At 40.8% G+C, this 20,288-nt stretch overlaps 1 protein-coding gene across 2 annotated transcripts in view; it reads left to right on the top strand.

Annotated features, from left to right (window-relative positions):
* The window catches only part of fsip1 (fibrous sheath interacting protein 1), a 50,016-nt gene that overhangs the window by 22,704 nt on the left and 7,024 nt on the right, over positions 1-20,288 (top strand). For both annotated transcript variants that reach the window (XM_021584769.2, XM_021584768.2), the window contains exon 10: positions 8,416-8,550. In XM_021584769.2, the coding sequence (XP_021440444.2) occupies positions 8,416-8,550 (135 nt within the window). The remainder of the gene's footprint in view (positions 1-8,415; positions 8,551-20,288) is intronic.

The following is a 20,288-nucleotide window of genomic DNA, read 5'->3' as shown; positions in this document are numbered from 1 at the left end:
GAGAAAGTAATAAAGAAGAGCGAGGAAGAAATGGAAACGCATGGTGGTGAGATATTCTGTATAGCTAAAGGTAATGTGTCACCCAATTTTGTTATGAAAATTGAAAAAAATCCCTATTACTAGACTATTGAAAATCAAATACAAATTCACTATACTTGTGGGCTAACTGGAAGCCGCCCTGCACAATCAATGAACCAACAGCATTGCCTAGGGCTCTACGTTCTCTCCTAGACTCGGGGATATACATTTTGGCGTGAAGCAGTATGCATAATAATACAGTCCACACTCGAAGGTGATTACTCAAATTTGTTTAATTTTAGAGTATAGGCTAGACCAGTGGTTCCCAAACGTTTTATAGTCCGCACCCCTTCAAACATTCAACCTCCAGCTTTGTACCCCCTCTAGCACCAGGGTCAGCGCACTCTCAAATGTTGTTTTTGCCACCATTGTAAGCCTGCCACACACACACTATACGATAAACTCACATTTATTAAACATAAGAATGAGTGTTTGTCACAACCCGGCTCATAGGAAGTGACAAAGAGCTCTTATAGGACATGGGCACATATAATAATAATAATCAATCATTTTTCTCTTTATTTAGCCATCTTACATATGAAACATTATTTGTTCATCAAAAATTGTTAACGACAGGTTAATGAGAAGGATGTACTGGAAAGGATGCACACAACTCTGCAATGTTGGGTTATATTGGGGAGAGTCTCAGTCTTAAATCATTTTCCACACACAGTCTGTGCCTGTATTTAGTTTTCATGCTAGTGAGGACCGAGAATCCACTCTCACATAGGTACGTGGTTGCAAAGAGCATCAGTGTCTTAACAGCGCGAAACTCTGAGCACAGCCCTATCCAGAAATCTGGCAATGGCTTCTGATTAAATTACATTTTCACAGAAACGCTTGTTGCAATTTCGATGAGGCTCTTTCGTTCAGATATCGGTAAGTGGACTGGAGGTAGGGCATGAAAGGGATAACGAATCCAGTTGTTTGTGTCATCCGTTTCGGGAAAGTACCTGCGTAATTGCGCACCCAGATAACCCAGGTGCTTCGCTATATCACATTTGACATTGTTAGTGAGCTTGAATTCATTTGCACACAAAAAATCATACAATAATGGAAAGACGTGTTGTCCTTGTTAAATGCAGACAGAGAAGAGCTCCAACTTCTTAATCATAGCCTCAATTTTGTCCCGCACATTGAATATAGTTGCAGAGAGTCTCTGTAATTCTAGATTCAGATCATTCAGGTGTGAAAAAACATCACCCACATAGACCAGTCGTGTGAGAAACTCGTCATGATGCAAGCAGTCAGACAAGTGAAAATTGTCAGTAAAGAAAACTTTAAGCTAGTCTCTCAATTTAAAAAACGTGTCAATACTTTGCCACTTGATAACCAGTGCAGTGTTGTAAAAGCATTACAAGGTCGTTGACCATATCATTGCATAATGTAGAAAATACACCAGAGTTCAGGGGCCTTGCTTTCACAAAGTTAACCATTTTCACTGTAGTGTCCAAAACATCTTTCAAGCTGTCAGGCATTCCCTTGGCAGCAAGGGCCTCTCGGTGGATGCTGCAGTGTACCCATATGGCGTCGGGAGCAACTGCTTGCACGCGCGTTACCACTCCACTATGTATCCCTGTCATGGCTTTTGCGCCATCAGTACAGACACCAACACATCTTGACCACCAAAGTCCATTTGATGTCACAAATCTGTCCAGTACTTAAAAAATATCCTCTCATGTTGTCCTGGTTTCCAGTGGTTGGCAGAAAAGGATGTCTTCCTTAGTTGACCCCCCATAAACATAACGGACATATACAGTTGAAGTCGGAAGTTTACATACACTTATGTTGGAGTTATTGAATCTTGTTTTTCAACCACTTCACAAATTTCTTGTTAACAAACTATAGCTTTGGCAAGTCGGTTAGCACATCTACTTTGTGCATGACACAAGTAATTTGTCCAACAATTGTTTACAGACAGATTATTTCACTTATAATTTACTGAATTTACTGTTTACATACACTAAGTTGACTGTGCCTTTAAACAGCTTGGAAAATTCCAGTAAATGAGGTCATGGCTTTAGAATCAAATCAAAATCAAATCAAATTTATTTATATAGCCCTTCGTACATCAGCTGATATCTCAAAGTGCTGTACAGAAACCCAGCCTAAAACCCCAAACAGCAAGCAATGCAGGTGTAGAAGCTTCTGATAGGCTAATTGACATAATCTGAGTCAGTTGGAGGTGTACCTGTGGATGTAAGTCTGGTTCGTCCTTGGGAGCAATTTCCAAATGCTTGAAGGTACCACGTTCATCTGTACAAACAATAGTACGCAAGTATAAACACCATGGGACCATACATCTGTCATACCGCTCAGGAAGGAGACACGTTCTGGCTCCTAGAGATAAGCATACTTTCCCGCGAAAATAGCAAATCAATCCCATAACAACAGCAAATGACATTGTGAAGATGCTGGAGGAAACAGGTACAAAAGTATCTATATCCTCAGTAAAACGAGTCCTATATCGACATAACCTGAAAGGCCGCTCAGCAAGGAAGAAGCCTCTGCTCCAAAACCGTCATAAAAAAGCCAGACTACAGTTTGCAACTGCACATGGGGACAAAGATTGTACTTTTTGGAGAAATGTCCTCTGGTCTGATGAAGCAAAAATATAATTGTTTGGCCATAATGACCATCGTTATGTTTGGAGGAAAAAGGGGGAGGCTTGCAAGCAGAAGAACACCCTTCCAACCGTGACACACGCGGGTGGCAGCATCATGTTGTGGGGATGCTTTGCTGCTGGAGGGACTGGTGCACTTCACAAAATAGATGGCATCATGAGGGAGGAAAATTATGTGGATATATTGAAGCAACATATCAAGACGTCAGTCAGGAAGTTAAAGCTTGGTCACAAATGGGTCTTCCAAATGGACAATGACCCCAAGCATACTTCCAAAGTTGTTGCAAAATGGCTTAAAGACAACAAAGTCAAGGTATTGGAGTGGCCATCACAAACCCCTGACCTCAATCCTATAGAAAATGTGTGGTTAGAACTGAAAAACTGAACACTAAAATACAAAAACAATAAACATAACGTGAATAACCGAAACCGAAAATAGTACCGTGTGGTGAAAAACACAGACACGGAAACAAACACCCACAAACAAACCCAGGCTACCTCAGTATGATTCTCAATCAGAGACAACTAATGACACCTGCCTCTGATTGAGAACCATACTAGGCCGAAACATAGAAATCCCAAAATCATAGAAAAACAAACATAGACTGCCCACCCCAACTCACGCCCTGACCATACTAAATAACGACAAAACAAAGGAAATAAAGGTCAGAACGTGACACTCTCCACTATTATTCTGACATTTCACGTTCTTAAAATAAAGTGGTGATCCTAACTGACCTAAAACAGGGAATTTTTACTAGGATTAAATGTGAATAAGGAATTGTGAAAAACTGAGTTCAAATGTATTTGGCTAAGGTGTATGTAAACTACCGACTTCAACTGTATCTTAAAAGGACAGGAAAGTTTCAAATGAATGTGATGCAGATAAACTGTGTTACAAATGTGTTCCATTACTTAAACAATTTGATGCACTGAATTAAGTTAATCTTTACGCACTTAATATGAACTTTTAGCAACATTTAATTTCAATGAAAGTGCTTCATAAGATTATAATGGTGTTTGAATGTTTTTTTTATACCGGTTTTGGGAATAGTAATCCCATGTAGAAAATGTCTGCTAAATACATTGCCTTGCGAAAGTATTCGGCCCCTTGAACTTTGCGACCTTTTGCCAAATTTCAGGCTTCAAACATAAAGATATAAAACTGTATTTTTTTGTGATGAATCAACAACAAGTGGGACACAATCATGAAGTGGAACGACATTTATTGGATATTTCAAACTTTTTTAACAAATCAAAAACTGAAAAATTGGGCGTGCAAAATTATTCAGCCCCTTTACTTTCAGTGCAGCAAACTCTCTCCAGATGTTCAGTGAGGATCTCTGAATGATCCAATGTTGACCTAAATGACTAATGATGATAAATACAATCCACCTGTGTGTAATCAAGTATCCGTATAAATGCACCTGCACTGTGATAGTCTCAGAGGTCCGTTAAAAGCGCAGAGAGCATCATGAAGAACAAGGAACACACCAGGCAGGTCCGAGATACTGTTGTGAAGAAGTTTAAAGCCGGATTTGGATACAAAAAGATTTCCCAAGCTTTAAACATCCCAAGGAGCACTGTGCAAGCAATAATATTGAAATGGAAGGAGTATCAGACCACTGCAAATCTACCAAGACCTGGCCGTCCCTCTAAACTTTCAGCTCATACAAGGAGAAGACTGATCAGAGATGCAGCCAAGAGGCCCATGATCACTCTGGATGAACTGCAGAGATCTACAGCTGAGGTGGGAGACTCTGTCCATAGGACAACAATCAGTCGTATATTGCACAAATCTGGCCTTTATGGAAGAGTGGCAAGAAGAAAGCCATTTCTTAAAGATATCCATAAAAAGTGTCGTTTAAAGTTTGCCACAAGCCACCTGGGAGACACACCAAACATGTGGAAGAAGGTGCTCTGGTCAGATGAAACCAAAATTGAACTTTTTGGCAATAATGCAAAACGTTATGTTTGGCGTAAAAGCAACACAGCTCATCACCCTGAACACACCATCCCCACTGTCAAACATGGTGGTGGCAGCATCATGGTTTGGGCCTGCTTTTCTTCAGCAGGGAAAGGGAAGATGGTTAAAATTGATGGGAAGATGGATGGAGCCAAATACAGGACCATTCTGGAAGAAAACCTGATGGAGTCTGCAAAAGACCTGAGACTGAGACGGAGATTTGTCTTCCAACAAGACAATGATCCAAAACATAAAGCAAAATCTACAATGGAATGGTTCAAAAATAAACATATCCAGGTGTTAGAATGGCCAAGTCAAAGTTCAGACCTGAATCTAATCGAGAATCTGTGGAAAGAACTGAAAACTGCTGTTCACAAATGCTCTCCATCCAACCTCACTGAGCTCGAGCTGTTTTGCAAGGAGGAATGGGAAAAAATGTCAGTCTCTCGATGTGCAAAACTGATAGAGACATACCCCAAGCGACTTACAGCTGTAATCGCAGCAAAAGGTGGCGCTACAAAGTATTAACTTAAGGGGGCTGAATAATTTTGCACGCCCAATTTTTCAGTTTTTGATTTGTTAAAAAAGTTGGAAATATCCAATAAATGTCGTTCCACTTCATGATTGTGTCCCACTTGTTGTTGATTCTTCACAAAAAAAATACAGTTTTATATCTTTATGTTTGAAGCCTGAAATGTGGCAAAAGGTCGCAAAGTTCAAGGGGGCCGAATACTTTCGCACGACACTGTAACCTTTTTCATATCTGGCCCCTGTAAGAATATAGTTGAATGGCTCTGAACTATTAGGTGTTTTTTTTAATATATCCTAGCTGTGCCATTTAGGAACTAGAGCAAGCACATTTGTTTGGTTTGGAGCACAACCCTGCCTCCCCGCCATCACACAATTATTGTAGTTTAAGCAATTCAAAAATTGCTAATTTTAAAATCGAAATCTGGGTCTGGTGGGCATCATTTGAAAGCTTGTTCTATTGCCAACATAACTAGCTAAGTTATAACATATGATCTTACAGTGTTAGGCTTTCAAAAGTCAATTCAGAGAAACATATCGTTATTTTGTTGCGCATAGAAAGGAGTCATGATTCAGGTGCGTGCATTCACAATAGACAAACAGGCTCATTCTGTTCAGAACAACCCAGGGTATGATGCCATGTCATCTATTAACTGTACATCAAACATAGTGGTCAGAAACATTGACACTGTATATGGCATTAGTTTTATGATATGCACATTTGGACTCAAGGTTGTTTGGCTTGCTTGCAGGACATCAAAGCAGTATTTATTATAATACTCAACGTCGCATCTTTCAAAATACACCGAGTCCTCTTATTTACAGCATTTCCCTCACTCGAGACAACAAAACATTTGCAAAAGTTGTCCAATTAGTGGGAGGGATGGGGGCAACTTATTGTTGCTTGCGTTGCTCAAGTTCTGAACAGCTGACAGTCAAACCCATACAGCGCTGTGGAGCGTAGTGCCTGAGCTCTGACGTCATATATAGCATGTTACTGTACAGCCACTGTATTCCAATTTAGGCGCTTATCAGTGCCCAAATCTGCCATTCAACCCTTATGAGGGTACAAGTGTACAGGGCTACAGTGAGTTATGTTGCAACTGAAAATAGTCAAACTGATCATTCAAATTATTTAATTTGACTTAATCATATAAACACTTAATAAATGAGAGATGGAATCTCTTGCTCAGGTTAGGCATATCTTAATCAGACACAGGCTAAGTTGTCTTTCCACTGTGTAGAAATACTGTTGAATGGATAAAATATGTGCCCTGCTGTGGACTCCATAGTGTATATATTGATAGCTCTAACCTTAATTACAGTACATTCAATTGAAATCCCACAGGATACCCATGTAGCCTATGTGGCTATTATAAGTGTTAAAAAGTCAATGGTATTTCAAGCCTAAATGTATGTCTCGTCTTCTGACGATGGTTGTGATTTCTTGAAAGTAGGGCAGAATAAGCTGTCTTTTCCAAATTAATGGTCTGTCTTTCCCAACGATTTTTGAGAAAACATTTTTTAGAAACATGTAGTTAGTGGTGTGAATAAGGTAGTAAAACTAGACTTTAATTTGTATTTTGCCTTGTTGGGTCGACGTGTTTCTCACTCAAGTGCACGAGAGCAACCTGATCCCACAGTGGTAGTCCATTGTGAGTGAGTCTGAAGGGCTCTAATAACAACCACTGAAAAGAGACATCACATGGAGGTTGTCATCGTTTCCCTCAGGCACAGGGAAACTACAGGGCATTAATAGGTGAAGCCACACACACTCCACATGCCATGGGTTAAAAGAGGGCCTTTCTTCGTTAAAATCTAAAATTGATCGAATAATCTCATAGTGCTTGATGATTTCGTGGACAGAAACGTGGATATCAATAGAATTGTGATGGACACTTATTCTGTTAAGTTTACTACTTATGGAAGTTGTTATGAGGTCTTATATCAGACATAAATTTACAAAATGAGTGTAATGCGTTGTTACTGAGCTCTCAACTCTGAACTCAACTTGTATACGAACTCATAAATGTGTCATAACAATTATTAACTTTTCTGTGTTTTGTTGCAAAGAACAGGCCTCTCCCATAACCTACAATGTCACAATGAGCGAATCTCACTCAAAATGTCTATTTTTCATCATATTTCCATCAATTTGACATTATTAGATCATAAATAGTGCTGCATGTCAAGCTGACCAGAGGATATGGAGACTTTAACCACATATCACTGTTTATACACACAAAAAGAACCCTGTGGTTGGCTACATCCTCTTAGAACCAACCATTATTTGACTTAGTTAGGTCTTAAATATGCACTCATTTATTTTAGGGGTTGGATTGTGACCTTACTACAGGTCATCTATTGGTCACTCAAAGCAGGAAAGAAAGGACTCTCCAGGAACCTAAGTACAAGTGTATTTTCTGAAATATTTGGTACAACCCATTGCTATGAATCACCTTAATTCTAATTTACAAGAAAGCACCGTAATGTAAACATTATAAACATATGTGATCAATGGATTTCTGGGGTAGATATCTGTGTCTCTATGGAGTCTAGACCTCATGATGATGCCTGCTCAGAGTTTCTCTCCTCTGTAGCCAAGACCTACCTAGACCTATGGTCTACCCATGAAACAGATCCCATGGTCATGACAAGTTCTCGAGGCCTTCTCATTCATCAGCTCTGGATAGTCCTCCAGGCATGATTCATCCATTTCCTCCTGACCCATTTTCAACATTTGCTTTGGATGTAGCATACTGCAGTCTGTGTCCCCAGCTTACAAGTCCATGCCATAAATATGAGATTTATGTTGGACCCCATGAGAAGTGGAATGGGGTTATTCAGTTTCCTCAGCTCTTACCACGGTTTGGTTTCAACTCTCCTATGTCTCAGATTTTTTCCCATAAATCTAAAACATAGTACAGAAATCTGCCATTGGGATTCATAGCATTGTATTGTATTGATGACAGAGCATCATTACAGTGAAGTTCTACAGACAGACTAATTAGACTTTAGGATGATGGCATTTTTATACAATGTAGTTAGTTATTGGTTTAAGTAGAAGTCTTTTGATGGCTGTTTCTTCTGTGACAGTTTCAACTCTACCTTATGGAAGTCCCCTCTGCTTTTATGGTCAAGTGAATGTCTCCTTCTACATGTGTGACGATTAGTGGTGTGTTCCCCATGAGAACATTACTGTCTGTTGTGTGTCTGTCAGGATCTGGAGGCTGGCTGGGACAGGTTGCCAGGAGAGAAGGTCCTGCAGGATATAAGGGAGAAGAGAGGGCAGGAGAGGCGTCTCCAAGAGATCCAGCTGCAGCTAGAGCTGTTGGGCCAGGGCCAAGAAATGACTGTGAGTTCAAAGCAGCCACACACGCACACCACAGCGCACGCACACACACACACGCACATTTATATACAATCACTAATACACACATATGATCAAAGTGGACCATTGACTCCACAGTGGGAATTCCACATGCACAGATATGCATGCACACGCACTGACACAATTCATATAGTTTGTAGGGGAATTGAAAAGAGCCTTATCACTGCTGGCAAAAATGTCACAGGGCATTGGGCAATTAACCTCAGATTATGCATTACATTATACTGTAAGCAAGTCATTATTTTATTGCACTGTGCCTAGAATTATAGGTAGCTGCCAAAATAAAGGACACACTTGAGCCAATGAGGGATACCACACAGGTGTGGCTCGTGAGCAATTAAAACATCCCATCATGCTTAGGGTCATGTATAAAAATACCCAAATCCCAATATTTTGGCTACCATGGCTAGAAGAGATCTCAGTGACTATGAAAGAGGGGTCTCAAAGGAGCATATGAGGTTTAAAGGGTGTGTCAGTCACCAGATTTCAAACCAATTGAACACTTATGTGAGATTCTGGAGCGCCGCCTGAGAAAGCGGTTTCCACCACCATCAACAAAACACTAAATTATTAAATTGTTTGTAGAATAATGGTGTCGCAGCCCTCCAATAGAGTTCCAGACACTTGTAGAATCTATTCCAAGGTGCATTGAAGCTGTCCTGGAGGCTCGTGGTGCCCAACATCCTATTAAGACCCTTTATGTTGGTGTTTCCTTTATTTTGTCAGTTACCTGTAAATCCAATGACTTTATTTTTTAATACTGTATCACTTTTTATTTCTTTAATGGCCTTATTTATGAATTCTGAACACATTTGACTCTTCATTTGGGAACTCGTTAATTCCATTGATTGTCTGTGCCCAAGGTTACTTTTTAGTGTTTAATGGCTCACTGCAATTCTTCCCTCAAATTCTATTCCCCCAATGTCCCCTGGAAACAATTGAGCATGGCCTCGTTCTGGGACTCTGTAGAGTTACAATCACAACTGGCAAAAATTCTGGTTTCTAGGGACAAAAACACGTGAACACAGGAATGTACCTGCAACAAAGGGTGATGGATTTGTTTCCTCCATCCACTGACATTTGTGACTTTAATTTATTGTGTAGAAAAAGAGGGCATCAGCCGTCGATGTGGCAGCTCTTTACAACCCCACACAATATGGCTTTCTGGGGTACCTGCCTTATCCCCATTTGGTAGTATGGATGTTTTTTTGTAGGTGTTACTTTCGGAGTCTATGAAATATGCCTTGATCTCATTTAGGGCTACCACTTTACCAACTGGTTGTACACTTTGCCATGGTGAACCACAACTCAACTTATCCATGCTTAATTAAAGCATCAGTAGACACTATTATGTTAAACAATTAAAGGTCCAATGCAGCCATTTTTATCTCAATATCAAATCATTTCTGGGTAACAATTAAGTACCTTGCTGTGATTGTTTTCAATTAAAATTGTAAAAAATAGCTTCATACCAAAGGGCAACTAGGAAATAACACATATGGAATCATGTAGTAACCAACAAAGTGTTAAACAAATCAAAATATATTTTATATCTGAGATTCTTCAAAGTAGCCATCCTTTGCCTTGATGACAGCTTTGCACACTCTTTGTATTCTCTCAACCAGCTTCATGAGGTAGTCACCTGGAATGCAATTCAGTTAACAGGTGTTAAATGTATTAAGGAAAGTAATTCCACAATTCAGTTGAGCCAATCGGTTGTATTGTGACAAGGTAGGGTTGGTATACAGAAGGTAGCCCTATTTGGTAAAAGGCCAAGTCTTTGGCAAGAACAGCTCAAATAAACAAAGAGAAACGACAGTCCATAATTACTTTAAGACATGAAGGTCAATACGGAAAATTTCAGTGCAATGCGGAATATTTCCATACGGAAAATGTCAAGTGCAGTCGCAAAAACCATCAAGTACTATGATGAAACTGTCTCTCATGAGGACCGCCACAGGAAAGGAAGACCCAGTTACCTCTGCTGCAGAGGATAAGTTCATTAGAGTTAACTGCACCTCAGATTGCAGCCCAAATAAATACTTCAAAGTTCAAGCAACAGACACATCTCAACATCAACTGTTCAGTGGAGACTACGTGAATCAGGCCTTCATGGTCGAATTGCTACAAAGAAACCATTACTAAAGGACACCAATTAGAAGAAGAGACTTGCTTGGGCCAAAAAACACGAGCAATGGACATTAGACCGGTGGAAATCTGTCCAATATAAAATATATTTGGATTTAGCACTTTTTGGGTTACTACATGATTCTATATGTGTTGTTTCATAGTTGTAATGTCTTTTATTTGTCTATTATTCTACAACGTAGAACATAGTAAAAATACAGAAAACCCTGGAATGACTGGTACTGTATATACAGTGCCTTGCGAAAGTATTCGGCCCCCTTGAACTTTGCGACCTTTTGCCACATTTCAGGCTTCAAACATAAAGATATAAAACTGTCTTTTTTTTGTGAAGAATCAACAACAAGTGGGACACAATCATGAAGTGGAACGACATTTATTGGATATTTCAAACTTTTTTAACAAATCAAAAACTGAAAAATTGGGCGTGCAAAATTATTCAGCCCCCTTAAGTTAATACTTTGTAGCGCCACCTTTTGCTGCGATTACAGCTGTAAGTCGCTTGGGGTATGTCTCTATCAGTTTTGCACATCGAGAGACTGACATTTTTTCCCATTCCTCCTTGCAAAACAGCTCGAGCTCAGTGAGGTTGGATGGAGAGCATTTGTGAACAGCAGTTTTCAGTTCTTTCCACAGATTCTCGATTGGATTCAGGTCTGGACTTTAACTTGGCCATTCTAACACCTGGATATGTTTATTTTTGAACCATTCCATTGTAGATTTTGCTTTATGTTTTGGATCATTGTCTTGTTGGAAGACAAATCTCCGTCCCAGTCTCAGGTCTTTTGCAGACTCCATCAGGTTTTCTTCCAGAATGGTCCTGTATTTGGCTCCATCCATCTCCCCATCAATTTTAACCATCTTCCCTGTCCCTGCTGAAGAAAAGCAGGCCCAAACCATGATGCTGCCACCACCATGTTTGACAGTGGGGATGATGTGTTCAGCTGTGTTGCTTTTACGCCAAACATAACGTTTTGCATTGTTGACAAAAAGTTCAATTTTGGTTTCATCTGACCAGAGCACCTTCTTCCACATGTTTGGTGTGTCTCCCAGGTGGCTTGTGGCAAACTTTAAATGACACTTTTTATGGATATCTTTAAGAAATGGCTTTCTTCTTGCCACTCTTCCATAAAGGCCAGATTTGTGCAATATACGACTGATTGTTGTCCTATGGACAGAGTCTCCCACCTCAGCTGTAGATCTCTGCAGTTCATCCAGAGTGATCATGGGCCTCTTGGCTGCATCTTTGATCAGTCTTCTCCTTGTATGAGCTGAAAGTTTAGAGGGACGGCCAGGTCTTGGTAGATTTGCAGTGGTCTGATACTCCTTCCATTTCCATATTATCGCTTGCACAGTGCTCCTTGGGATGTTTAAAGCTTGGGAAATCTTTTTGTATCCAAATCCGGCTTTAAACTTCATCACAACAGTATCTCGGACCTGCCTGGTGTGTTCCTTGTTCTTCATGATGCTCTCTGCGCTTTTAACGGACCTCTGAGACTATCACAGTGCAGGTGCATTTATACGGAGACTTGATTACACACAGGTGGATTGTATTTATCATCATTAGTCATTTAGGTCAACATTGGATCATTCAGAGATCCTCACTGAACTTCTGGAGAGAGTTTGCTGCACTGAAAGTAAAGGGGCTGAATAATTTTGCACGCCCAATTTTTCAGTTTTTGATTTGTTAAAAAAGTTTGAAATATCCAATAAATGTCGTTCCACTTCATGATTGTGTCCCACTTGTTGTTGATTCTTCACAAAAAATACAGTTTTATATCTTTATGTTTGAAGCCTGAAATGTGGCAAAAGGTCGCAAAGTTCAAGGGGGCCGAATACTTTCGCAAGGCACTGTATATAACACAGGAAAATCACTTTTTGACTACAGTGGGCCTCAAAGTAAACCACACTCTAAATTATATTATAACATAAAAAGTCTGTTTTAGCCTCATTTGTGCAGAACAAATAGGATTTTATGTTAGCTAATTAAGGCCAAATCATCTGGAGGATACTCCCATTATGAAAACCACCACCTAAACAACAACATGATTCTGTTCTCAGACTAGATTTATGTGTTCTACATCTAGATTTACCCCTAAACTAATCAGAACCCACTCATTTAGGTGTTGTAAGAGTATGGTTCTAGAGTTTGATTGTATTGGTCAGAAATGGAAACAAGCGTATAGGGAGACTAGGTTCACAGCATTGACATGGTGAGTTTTCTTGGTCCAAACTCAGCTGAGTGCTTCATGTTGATGTTCCTGCAGCCTGGTTACAGCTCTTTTGGTACCAGCCAATTGTGTCTGTCCTTAGGTCTTTATTTTGCCATCCATTCTGCAAAGTTATTGCCCTGGTTAATGTGCCAGGAACAAGCCTGTAAAGAGAGGCAACACAAGCTTAATCTAGGGGACTAGGGACCCTGTAAAAACTGGGATAAATCAAAAACATAATTCTGCGTATGCTGCAATGAACTGGAAAATATCTCCCTTCCAGATCAATAGATCCTAAATAAATAGCTGCTCCCACCTGGAGCAGTAGCAGTGGCTTCTCTCCCAAGACTTTGTAGAGGGAGGAAAAGAGGTATGCTCTCTCATATTGTTTAGTCTTGAGTCTCTGGAATTCCACACTTTTTGGAGAGGAGGAAAATCTTAAAAGCTTTGGTGAACTAAATTGTTGATGTAACTCACAGATTAATGACCAGAGACGACCTGTGTCCCATCACATTTGATGGATTTCATTGTAGTTGACAGAATTTTAAGTGATTCCGTCTTATCTGTATGGATCATGGAAAAACACATTCACTAATTTTATTCCAATACAGTGCTATCTATGTATTGGTAACTGCCAAAATAAAGGAAACGCCAACAAAAAGTGTCTTAATGGGGTGTTGGGCCAGAACATCATGCACATTGGCATAGATTCTACAAGTGTCTAGAACTTTATTGGAGGGATGCAAGCAATACCATTCTTACTCCCATAAGTGTTAAATTGGGTTGAGATCTGATGACTGAGACATGCATATGGTTTACATCGTTTTTATGCTCATAAAACCATTTAATGACTACTCATGCCCTGTGGATGGGGCATTGCCATCCTTTCGGGGCATAGCCATGTTAGCCAAAATAATGGCCAAACTAATGCCCTGCCCAGCATTTATATAGATAACCCTAAGCATGATAGGATGTTAATTGCTGATTTAACTCAGGAACCACACCTGTGTGGATGCACCTGCTTTCAATATACTTTGTATTGCTCATTTACTCAAGTGTTTCCATTATTTTGGCATTTACTTGTATATGTCATATTCTTGCTTCCTACATTTCTCTGGAATCAGATCTGAGGATTGCTTTTATTGGTGTCAGTGAAGCTTCCCTGTTCCAAATTCTCCTGACCCCCCAACTCCTCTCTCATCGAAGTCTTTAATTTCTCCCACCTTCTGTTCCCAATCTTGCTGGAATGCCTTTGTATCATGTTGATATACATGAACCTTTAAATATCGTCTCATTCATTTATTATGACCATCTATTTGGTCCATTGTGTGATGACTCCCCCCCCCCCCCCCCCTTCTCAGTTTCTCAGTAACAAAAATATAAAAAGTATACTTTTTGAGACGTGATAACCCTGCTCTTCAGCTGTCTGCAACAGGGCATGCTAAAATGTTATTCCCACACCCTCTTCTGGCTCTGTCCCAATATCAACAGTATGAGGAAGCACAATCACAGAATTTACACTAAGACAGGATACATCCAATGGGGCACTCCTCATTTTATCACTAATACATCATTAATACTGTCATTAGCCATTGTCTCAGATTTTATAAATGACAATCCAAAGGCCATGTTTATACACACACTTACACTTTTGACAAAAAATATTAGATGTTAGATCTCTGTGAAGTATTGTTGTAGTTTATATATTTTTCACACAGTAGTTGTTGACAGACTAGTACAGGCTCAGACTGTGCCGATTAGAAAATAAGCCTGTCGTATGTGGAATGTGTTTGCTCTGGGCAGGTGGAGGTATGAGGGAAGGGAGTAGCTAGAGGCTATGGCTCTGACACATCGTAGGTGGAAGGCTGGCTCTGCTGTCAGAGACCTGTTATGCTCAGTATTCAGGTGGTGTAGTATATGGGCTCTTTGTTCTGACAATCTGGTAGTTTCATAACAGTTTTCCACATAAGAGCGGTCAAGCTTTCCAGAAAGGCCTGTTTTTCTGTGTCTGTGGGGAGGAAAGCACAGGAATGTGAATGACGGATGCTGCTGCACACTGCACTGCTACACACCCTGGATGAGTATAAAAAATGATTATATGTGTATATATATAAACTCAGCAACAAAAGAAACGTCAACTGCATTTATTTTCAGCAAACTTAACATGTGTAAATATTTGTATGAACATAAAAAGATTCAACAACTGAGACACAAACTGAACAAGCTCCACAGACATGTGACTAACAGAAATGGAATAATGTGTCCCTGAAGAAAGGGGGGGTCAAAATCAAAAGTAACAGTCAGTATCTGGTGTGGCCACCAGCTGCATTAAGTAATGCAGTGCATCTCCTCCTCATGGACTGCACCAGATTTGCCAGTTCTTGCTGTGAGATGTTACCCCAGTCTTCCACCAAGGCAAGTTCCCGGACATTTCTGGGGGGAATGGCCCTAGCCCTCACCCTCCGATCCAACAGGTCCCAGACATGCTCAATGGGATTGAGAGCCAGGCTCTTCACTGGCCATGGCAGAACACTGACATTCCTGTCTTGCAGAAAATCACGCACAGAACGAGCAGTATGGCTGGTGGTATTGTCATGATGGAGGGTCATGCCAGGTTGAGCCTGTAGGAAGGGTACCACATGAGGGAGGAGGATGTCTTCCCTTTAACGCACAGTGTTGAGATTGCCTGCAATGACAACAAGCTCAGTCCGATGATGCTGTGACACCCCGCCCCAGACCATGATGGACCCTCCACCTCCAAATCGTTCCCTCTCCAGAGTACAGGACTCGGTGTAGCGCTCATTCCTTCGACGATAAATGCGAATCCAAGCATCAGGCTAAACCGTGACTTGTCAGTGAAGAGCACTTTTTGCCAGTCCTGTCTGGTCCAGCGACGGTGGGTTTGTGCCCATAGACGACGTTGTTGCCAGTGATGTCTGGTGAGGACCTGCCTTACAATAGGCCAACAAGCCCAGCCTCTATCAGCCTATTGCGGACAGTCTGAGCACTGATGGAGGGATTGTGCTTTCCTGGTGTAACTCGGGCATTTGTTGTTGCCATCCTGTACCTGTCCCGCAGGTGTGATGTTCAGATGTACCGATCCTGTGCAGGTGTTGTTACACGTGGTCTGCCACTGTGAGGACAAACACCTGTCCGTCCTGTCTCCCTGCAGCGCTGTCTTAGGCGTCTCACAGTACGGACATTGCAATTTATTGCCCTGGCCACATCTGCAGTCCTCATGCCTCCTTGCAGCATGCCTAAGGCACATTCACGCAGATGAGCAGGGACCCTGGACATCTTTCTTTTGGTGTTTTTCAGAGTCAGTAGAAAGGCCTCTTTAGTGTCCTAAGTCTTCATAACTGTGACCTTAATTGCCTAAGTTGTTTGTGTCTAAACGACCGTTCCGTTCATTAATTGTTTATGGTTCATTGAACAAGCATGGGAAACTGTTTTAAATCCTTTACAATGAAGATCTGTGAAGTTATTGGGATTTTTACGAATTATCTTTGAAAGACAGGGTCCAGAAAATATATATAATTCTGTTGATGTGCTCTTGAGCAAGGCACTTAACCCTAATTGCTCCTGTAAGTTGCTCTGGATAGGAGTGTCTGCTAAATTACTAAAATGTAGGAGGGGAGGATTCTCCCTGAATCTAATTCTGACTTACTCAGAGTGGGTTTGTTTTGGGCTCTGGCCAAGTGGCCACTGCCTACCACTGGGCGAGACATCTAATTAAAGATTTAATGGAGCACTTTACCATTTAGCAGAAATTAAACATATTTCCATAAAGACTCTCCTGACGGAGTGTGAATAAGGCTTACTCACCCTTGTATTCACACCCAAAATACTACAGTTCTATAGTTCTACAGTCCTTCTGGTCATTATGTATACCTGTAGGTGTAAACCCACTTGATGCATTTCACTACACTCGCAATAACATCTGCTAACCATGTGTATGTGACCAATAACATTTGATTTGATATTTATCCGAGTCAGGTCAAAGTGCATCTGTCATAATCTCACTAAACGAGCCATCCCTCAGCAGCCCTCTACTGATGAAGACCAGAAGAGGGCTTCCTGTTGTATCTTATCTGTTGGACTTACAGGAGAAAGTAGGGTTAAGTGCCTTGCTCAAGGGCACATCAACAGATTTTTCACCTAGTTGGTTTGGGGATTCAAATGCCCCCCCCCCCCCCCCCCTCCCCTCACACACACACACACACACACACACACACTGCTGCTACTCTCTGTTATTGTCTATGCATAGCCACTTTAATAACCCTATCCTCATGTACAGTTACCTCAATTACCTCGACACTGGTGCCCCGCCCTTTGACACATTGACTCTGTACCGATACCCCCTGTGTATAGCCCCGCTATTGTTATTTACTGCTGCTCTTTATCTCTTACTTTATTATTTGTATTTTTAAAATTTTTAGGTATTTTCATAAAACTGCATTGTTGGTTAAGGGCTTGTAAGTAAGTATTTCACTGTTGTATTCGGCGCATGTGAGAATTTTTTTGTTGATTTGATTCAAACCAGTTGACCTTTTGTTTACTGGCCCAACGCTATCCGCTAGGATATCCCAGACCTAACCTTATCCCCAGGCTAAGTTGACCTTAGTGGGCATACAATTATATGGGAGGGAACTTATTAAGTAAAGTATTTGTCCTAATTTAATTTTAGCGAGTCACACATCCCTTTATTAGAGTAGAATTGGCCACAGGTTACTTTGGCTGAAGTAAAAAGTGGAGGTTTGTGACTGAAGCCTGTGCTTGTAACTTGAGCAGTCCACAATGTGGGAAGCTAGCACCGAACCCTGCGTGTACAGGATCTCAACAGTGAGCCATCCGAGGTGATGTAGTCCAGGCTGGGATTGGGTGGGCTGGCCTGGGCTAGGTGAGGTTGGAGGTAGGGGGTGGCTGGAGAATTTGAGGGTGTTGATAGATGCAACTCTGGTGGGCCACATGTGTGAAGGGGAAGCTATGATCTGTTGACAGCTGACGTTGTTGTTTGTTTGAAAAACTTGAACGCAAGGAAGAATTTGACTTACCTGGATGGTGGATGACACATTGGTGGGTGCTTATATTTGTCCTGTTTGTCCAATGATCTTAGAGTTACAATGCTATACAATACAAGTACATGGGGATGACTGATTTTACAGTGTATCAACTGGCCTTGAAAGGTAGAGCTTTGATATGTATTTCACTTTCTTTTATAGTGTGAGAAAAAGAGTTGCGGGTGGTATTTCACTGTGACAATGTTTAATGAGATAGAAATAGATATTATAATGCCTATATCATTAGGAGAGGCAGTCACTAATCATCTGAATCCAGGGTCTCCTCTTACCCGCAATTCAAATTCGACAATAAACAAACTTACCACTTCCCTAATTTATCTTGCAAGTGTAATATATGCATGGCCATGGTTCAGCTGGTGTTATATGGATTTTGTTATATGAATTCTTAAAGGTTTAGAATATTTGACTGTCTGAAATGAACCATATGGGTCTGTCTAGTGTGCATGTGGTGCAACCAGAGTGGGGAACATGGAGAGATGTCCGTCTCTCTGTCTGGCCCAGCCTCATTAGGATTCTGTAACAACCGCCAGGCATATGGCCTGGATCTATACACCATGTCTCGTTCTAATCCTTCAGACCTCCAAGTCTTCCCTTCTCTAGAATATAGTTGATCCTAGGCTGCATCACATTATGTGGAAGTATTTTTGTTCTTTGTAGTTGATGTCTTTATAGCCCATACACTATCAGAATTTGACAATTTCCTTTCCATAGTGTTACTTACAAATTGATCAGAAAGTTGTAATTCATGCTTTGTGTTCATTGTGCCATAGGCAGCTTCAGTCAGAAATGAGATCAAGGAATCTGGCACCTCTGCCTTATATTTCACATGTCCGTGTGGAGGTTGTATCGCTGTGAGGAAGCTGACCACAATGGGTCTGCAACTGCCAACTTCCTGACTGGCTCAGAGTTGGTCAAAAGCAAACATGTATTATTAACTTTTATTTATTCAGGGTAGCCCAATTGAGACCAGGGTCTTATTCCCAGTGGTGCCCTGAGTTCATTTTTTTTTTTTTTACAAACAGGAAGAAACATCTGCATTACAAAAAAAACAAGAAGAGTACAAATAACCACAAGGCACAACCTCAACAAAATGTCAGCAAAGAAACCATTACAATCAATCAAAACAACTACAATCCTCACTGAGTTCATTCAACACCAGAGTCCTAAACTGCACTAGTGGCACCAGGGAATCATGATGTAAGGAATTTTGTTGGTTATTCCAACAATAGGGGGCACTAAAACTAAAGGGGGATTTACCTAAATTGGTCGACACCAGAAGGAACTCAAGAGTTATACAAACCTTTTGATACAAGATGTAGTGGCAATTATTATAACTGTCACCTGTAATAAAGCGAAAGGTGCTATGGTAGACGCCATCGAAAGGTTTAAGAGTAGTGGCTGTTGTAATCTGGTACATGGTGTCACCATAGTCAAGAACTGGCAGGAAAGTTGACTGTAAAATATGCTTCCTGCTATTTAGGGATAGGGGACAAGATCATTTTAAAAAAAGAAGCCACCTTCAAATCTTGGATTTTTAACTAGCTTATCCATCCATTTTTCAAACATGGTCTTTATCAATCCAAATGCCCAGATATTTCTAGGCGGGAACCCGATTGATGGGAGAACCATCTAATGAATAAAGATGTAGTTCATCTGAAACATGTTTGTGAGAAATTAGAAAACAACATATATTTAGTCTTGCCCGCCTTAAGTACAAGTTTTAAACCGACCAGGGCTTTCTGTAAGGCAACAAAGTCGCATTGCAGCTGTAACAGCCTGGTCAGCATACAGTGCCTTGCGAAAGTATTCGGCCCCCTTGAACTTTGCGACCTTTTCAAATTTTTTAACAAATCAAAAACTGAAAAATTGGGCGTGCAAAATTATTCAGCCCCTTTACTTTCAGTGCAGCAAACTCTCTCCAGAAGTTCAGTGAGGATCTCTGAATGATCCAATGTTGACCTAAATGACTAATGATGATAAATACAATCCACCTGTGTGTAATCAAGTCTCCGTATAAATGCACCTGCACTGTGATAGTCTCAGAGGTCCGTTAAAAGCGCAGAGAGCATCATGAAGAACAAGGAACACACCAGGCAGGTCCGAGATACTGTTGTGAAGAAGTTTAAAGCCGGATTTGGATACAAAAAGATTTCCCAAGCTTTAAACATCCCAAGGAGCACTGTGCAAGCGATAATATTGAAATGGAAGGAGTATCAGACCACTGCAAATCTACCAAGACCTGGCCGTCCCTCTAAACTTTCAGCTC

The sequence above is a fragment of the Oncorhynchus mykiss genome, chromosome 25, assembly GCF_013265735.2.
Source record: "Oncorhynchus mykiss isolate Arlee chromosome 25, USDA_OmykA_1.1, whole genome shotgun sequence".
NCBI classification, from domain to species: Eukaryota; Metazoa; Chordata; class Actinopteri; order Salmoniformes; family Salmonidae; genus Oncorhynchus; species Oncorhynchus mykiss.
The sequence above is the reverse complement of the archived record's forward strand: the minus strand, read 5'-3'. Positions and strand labels throughout refer to the sequence as shown.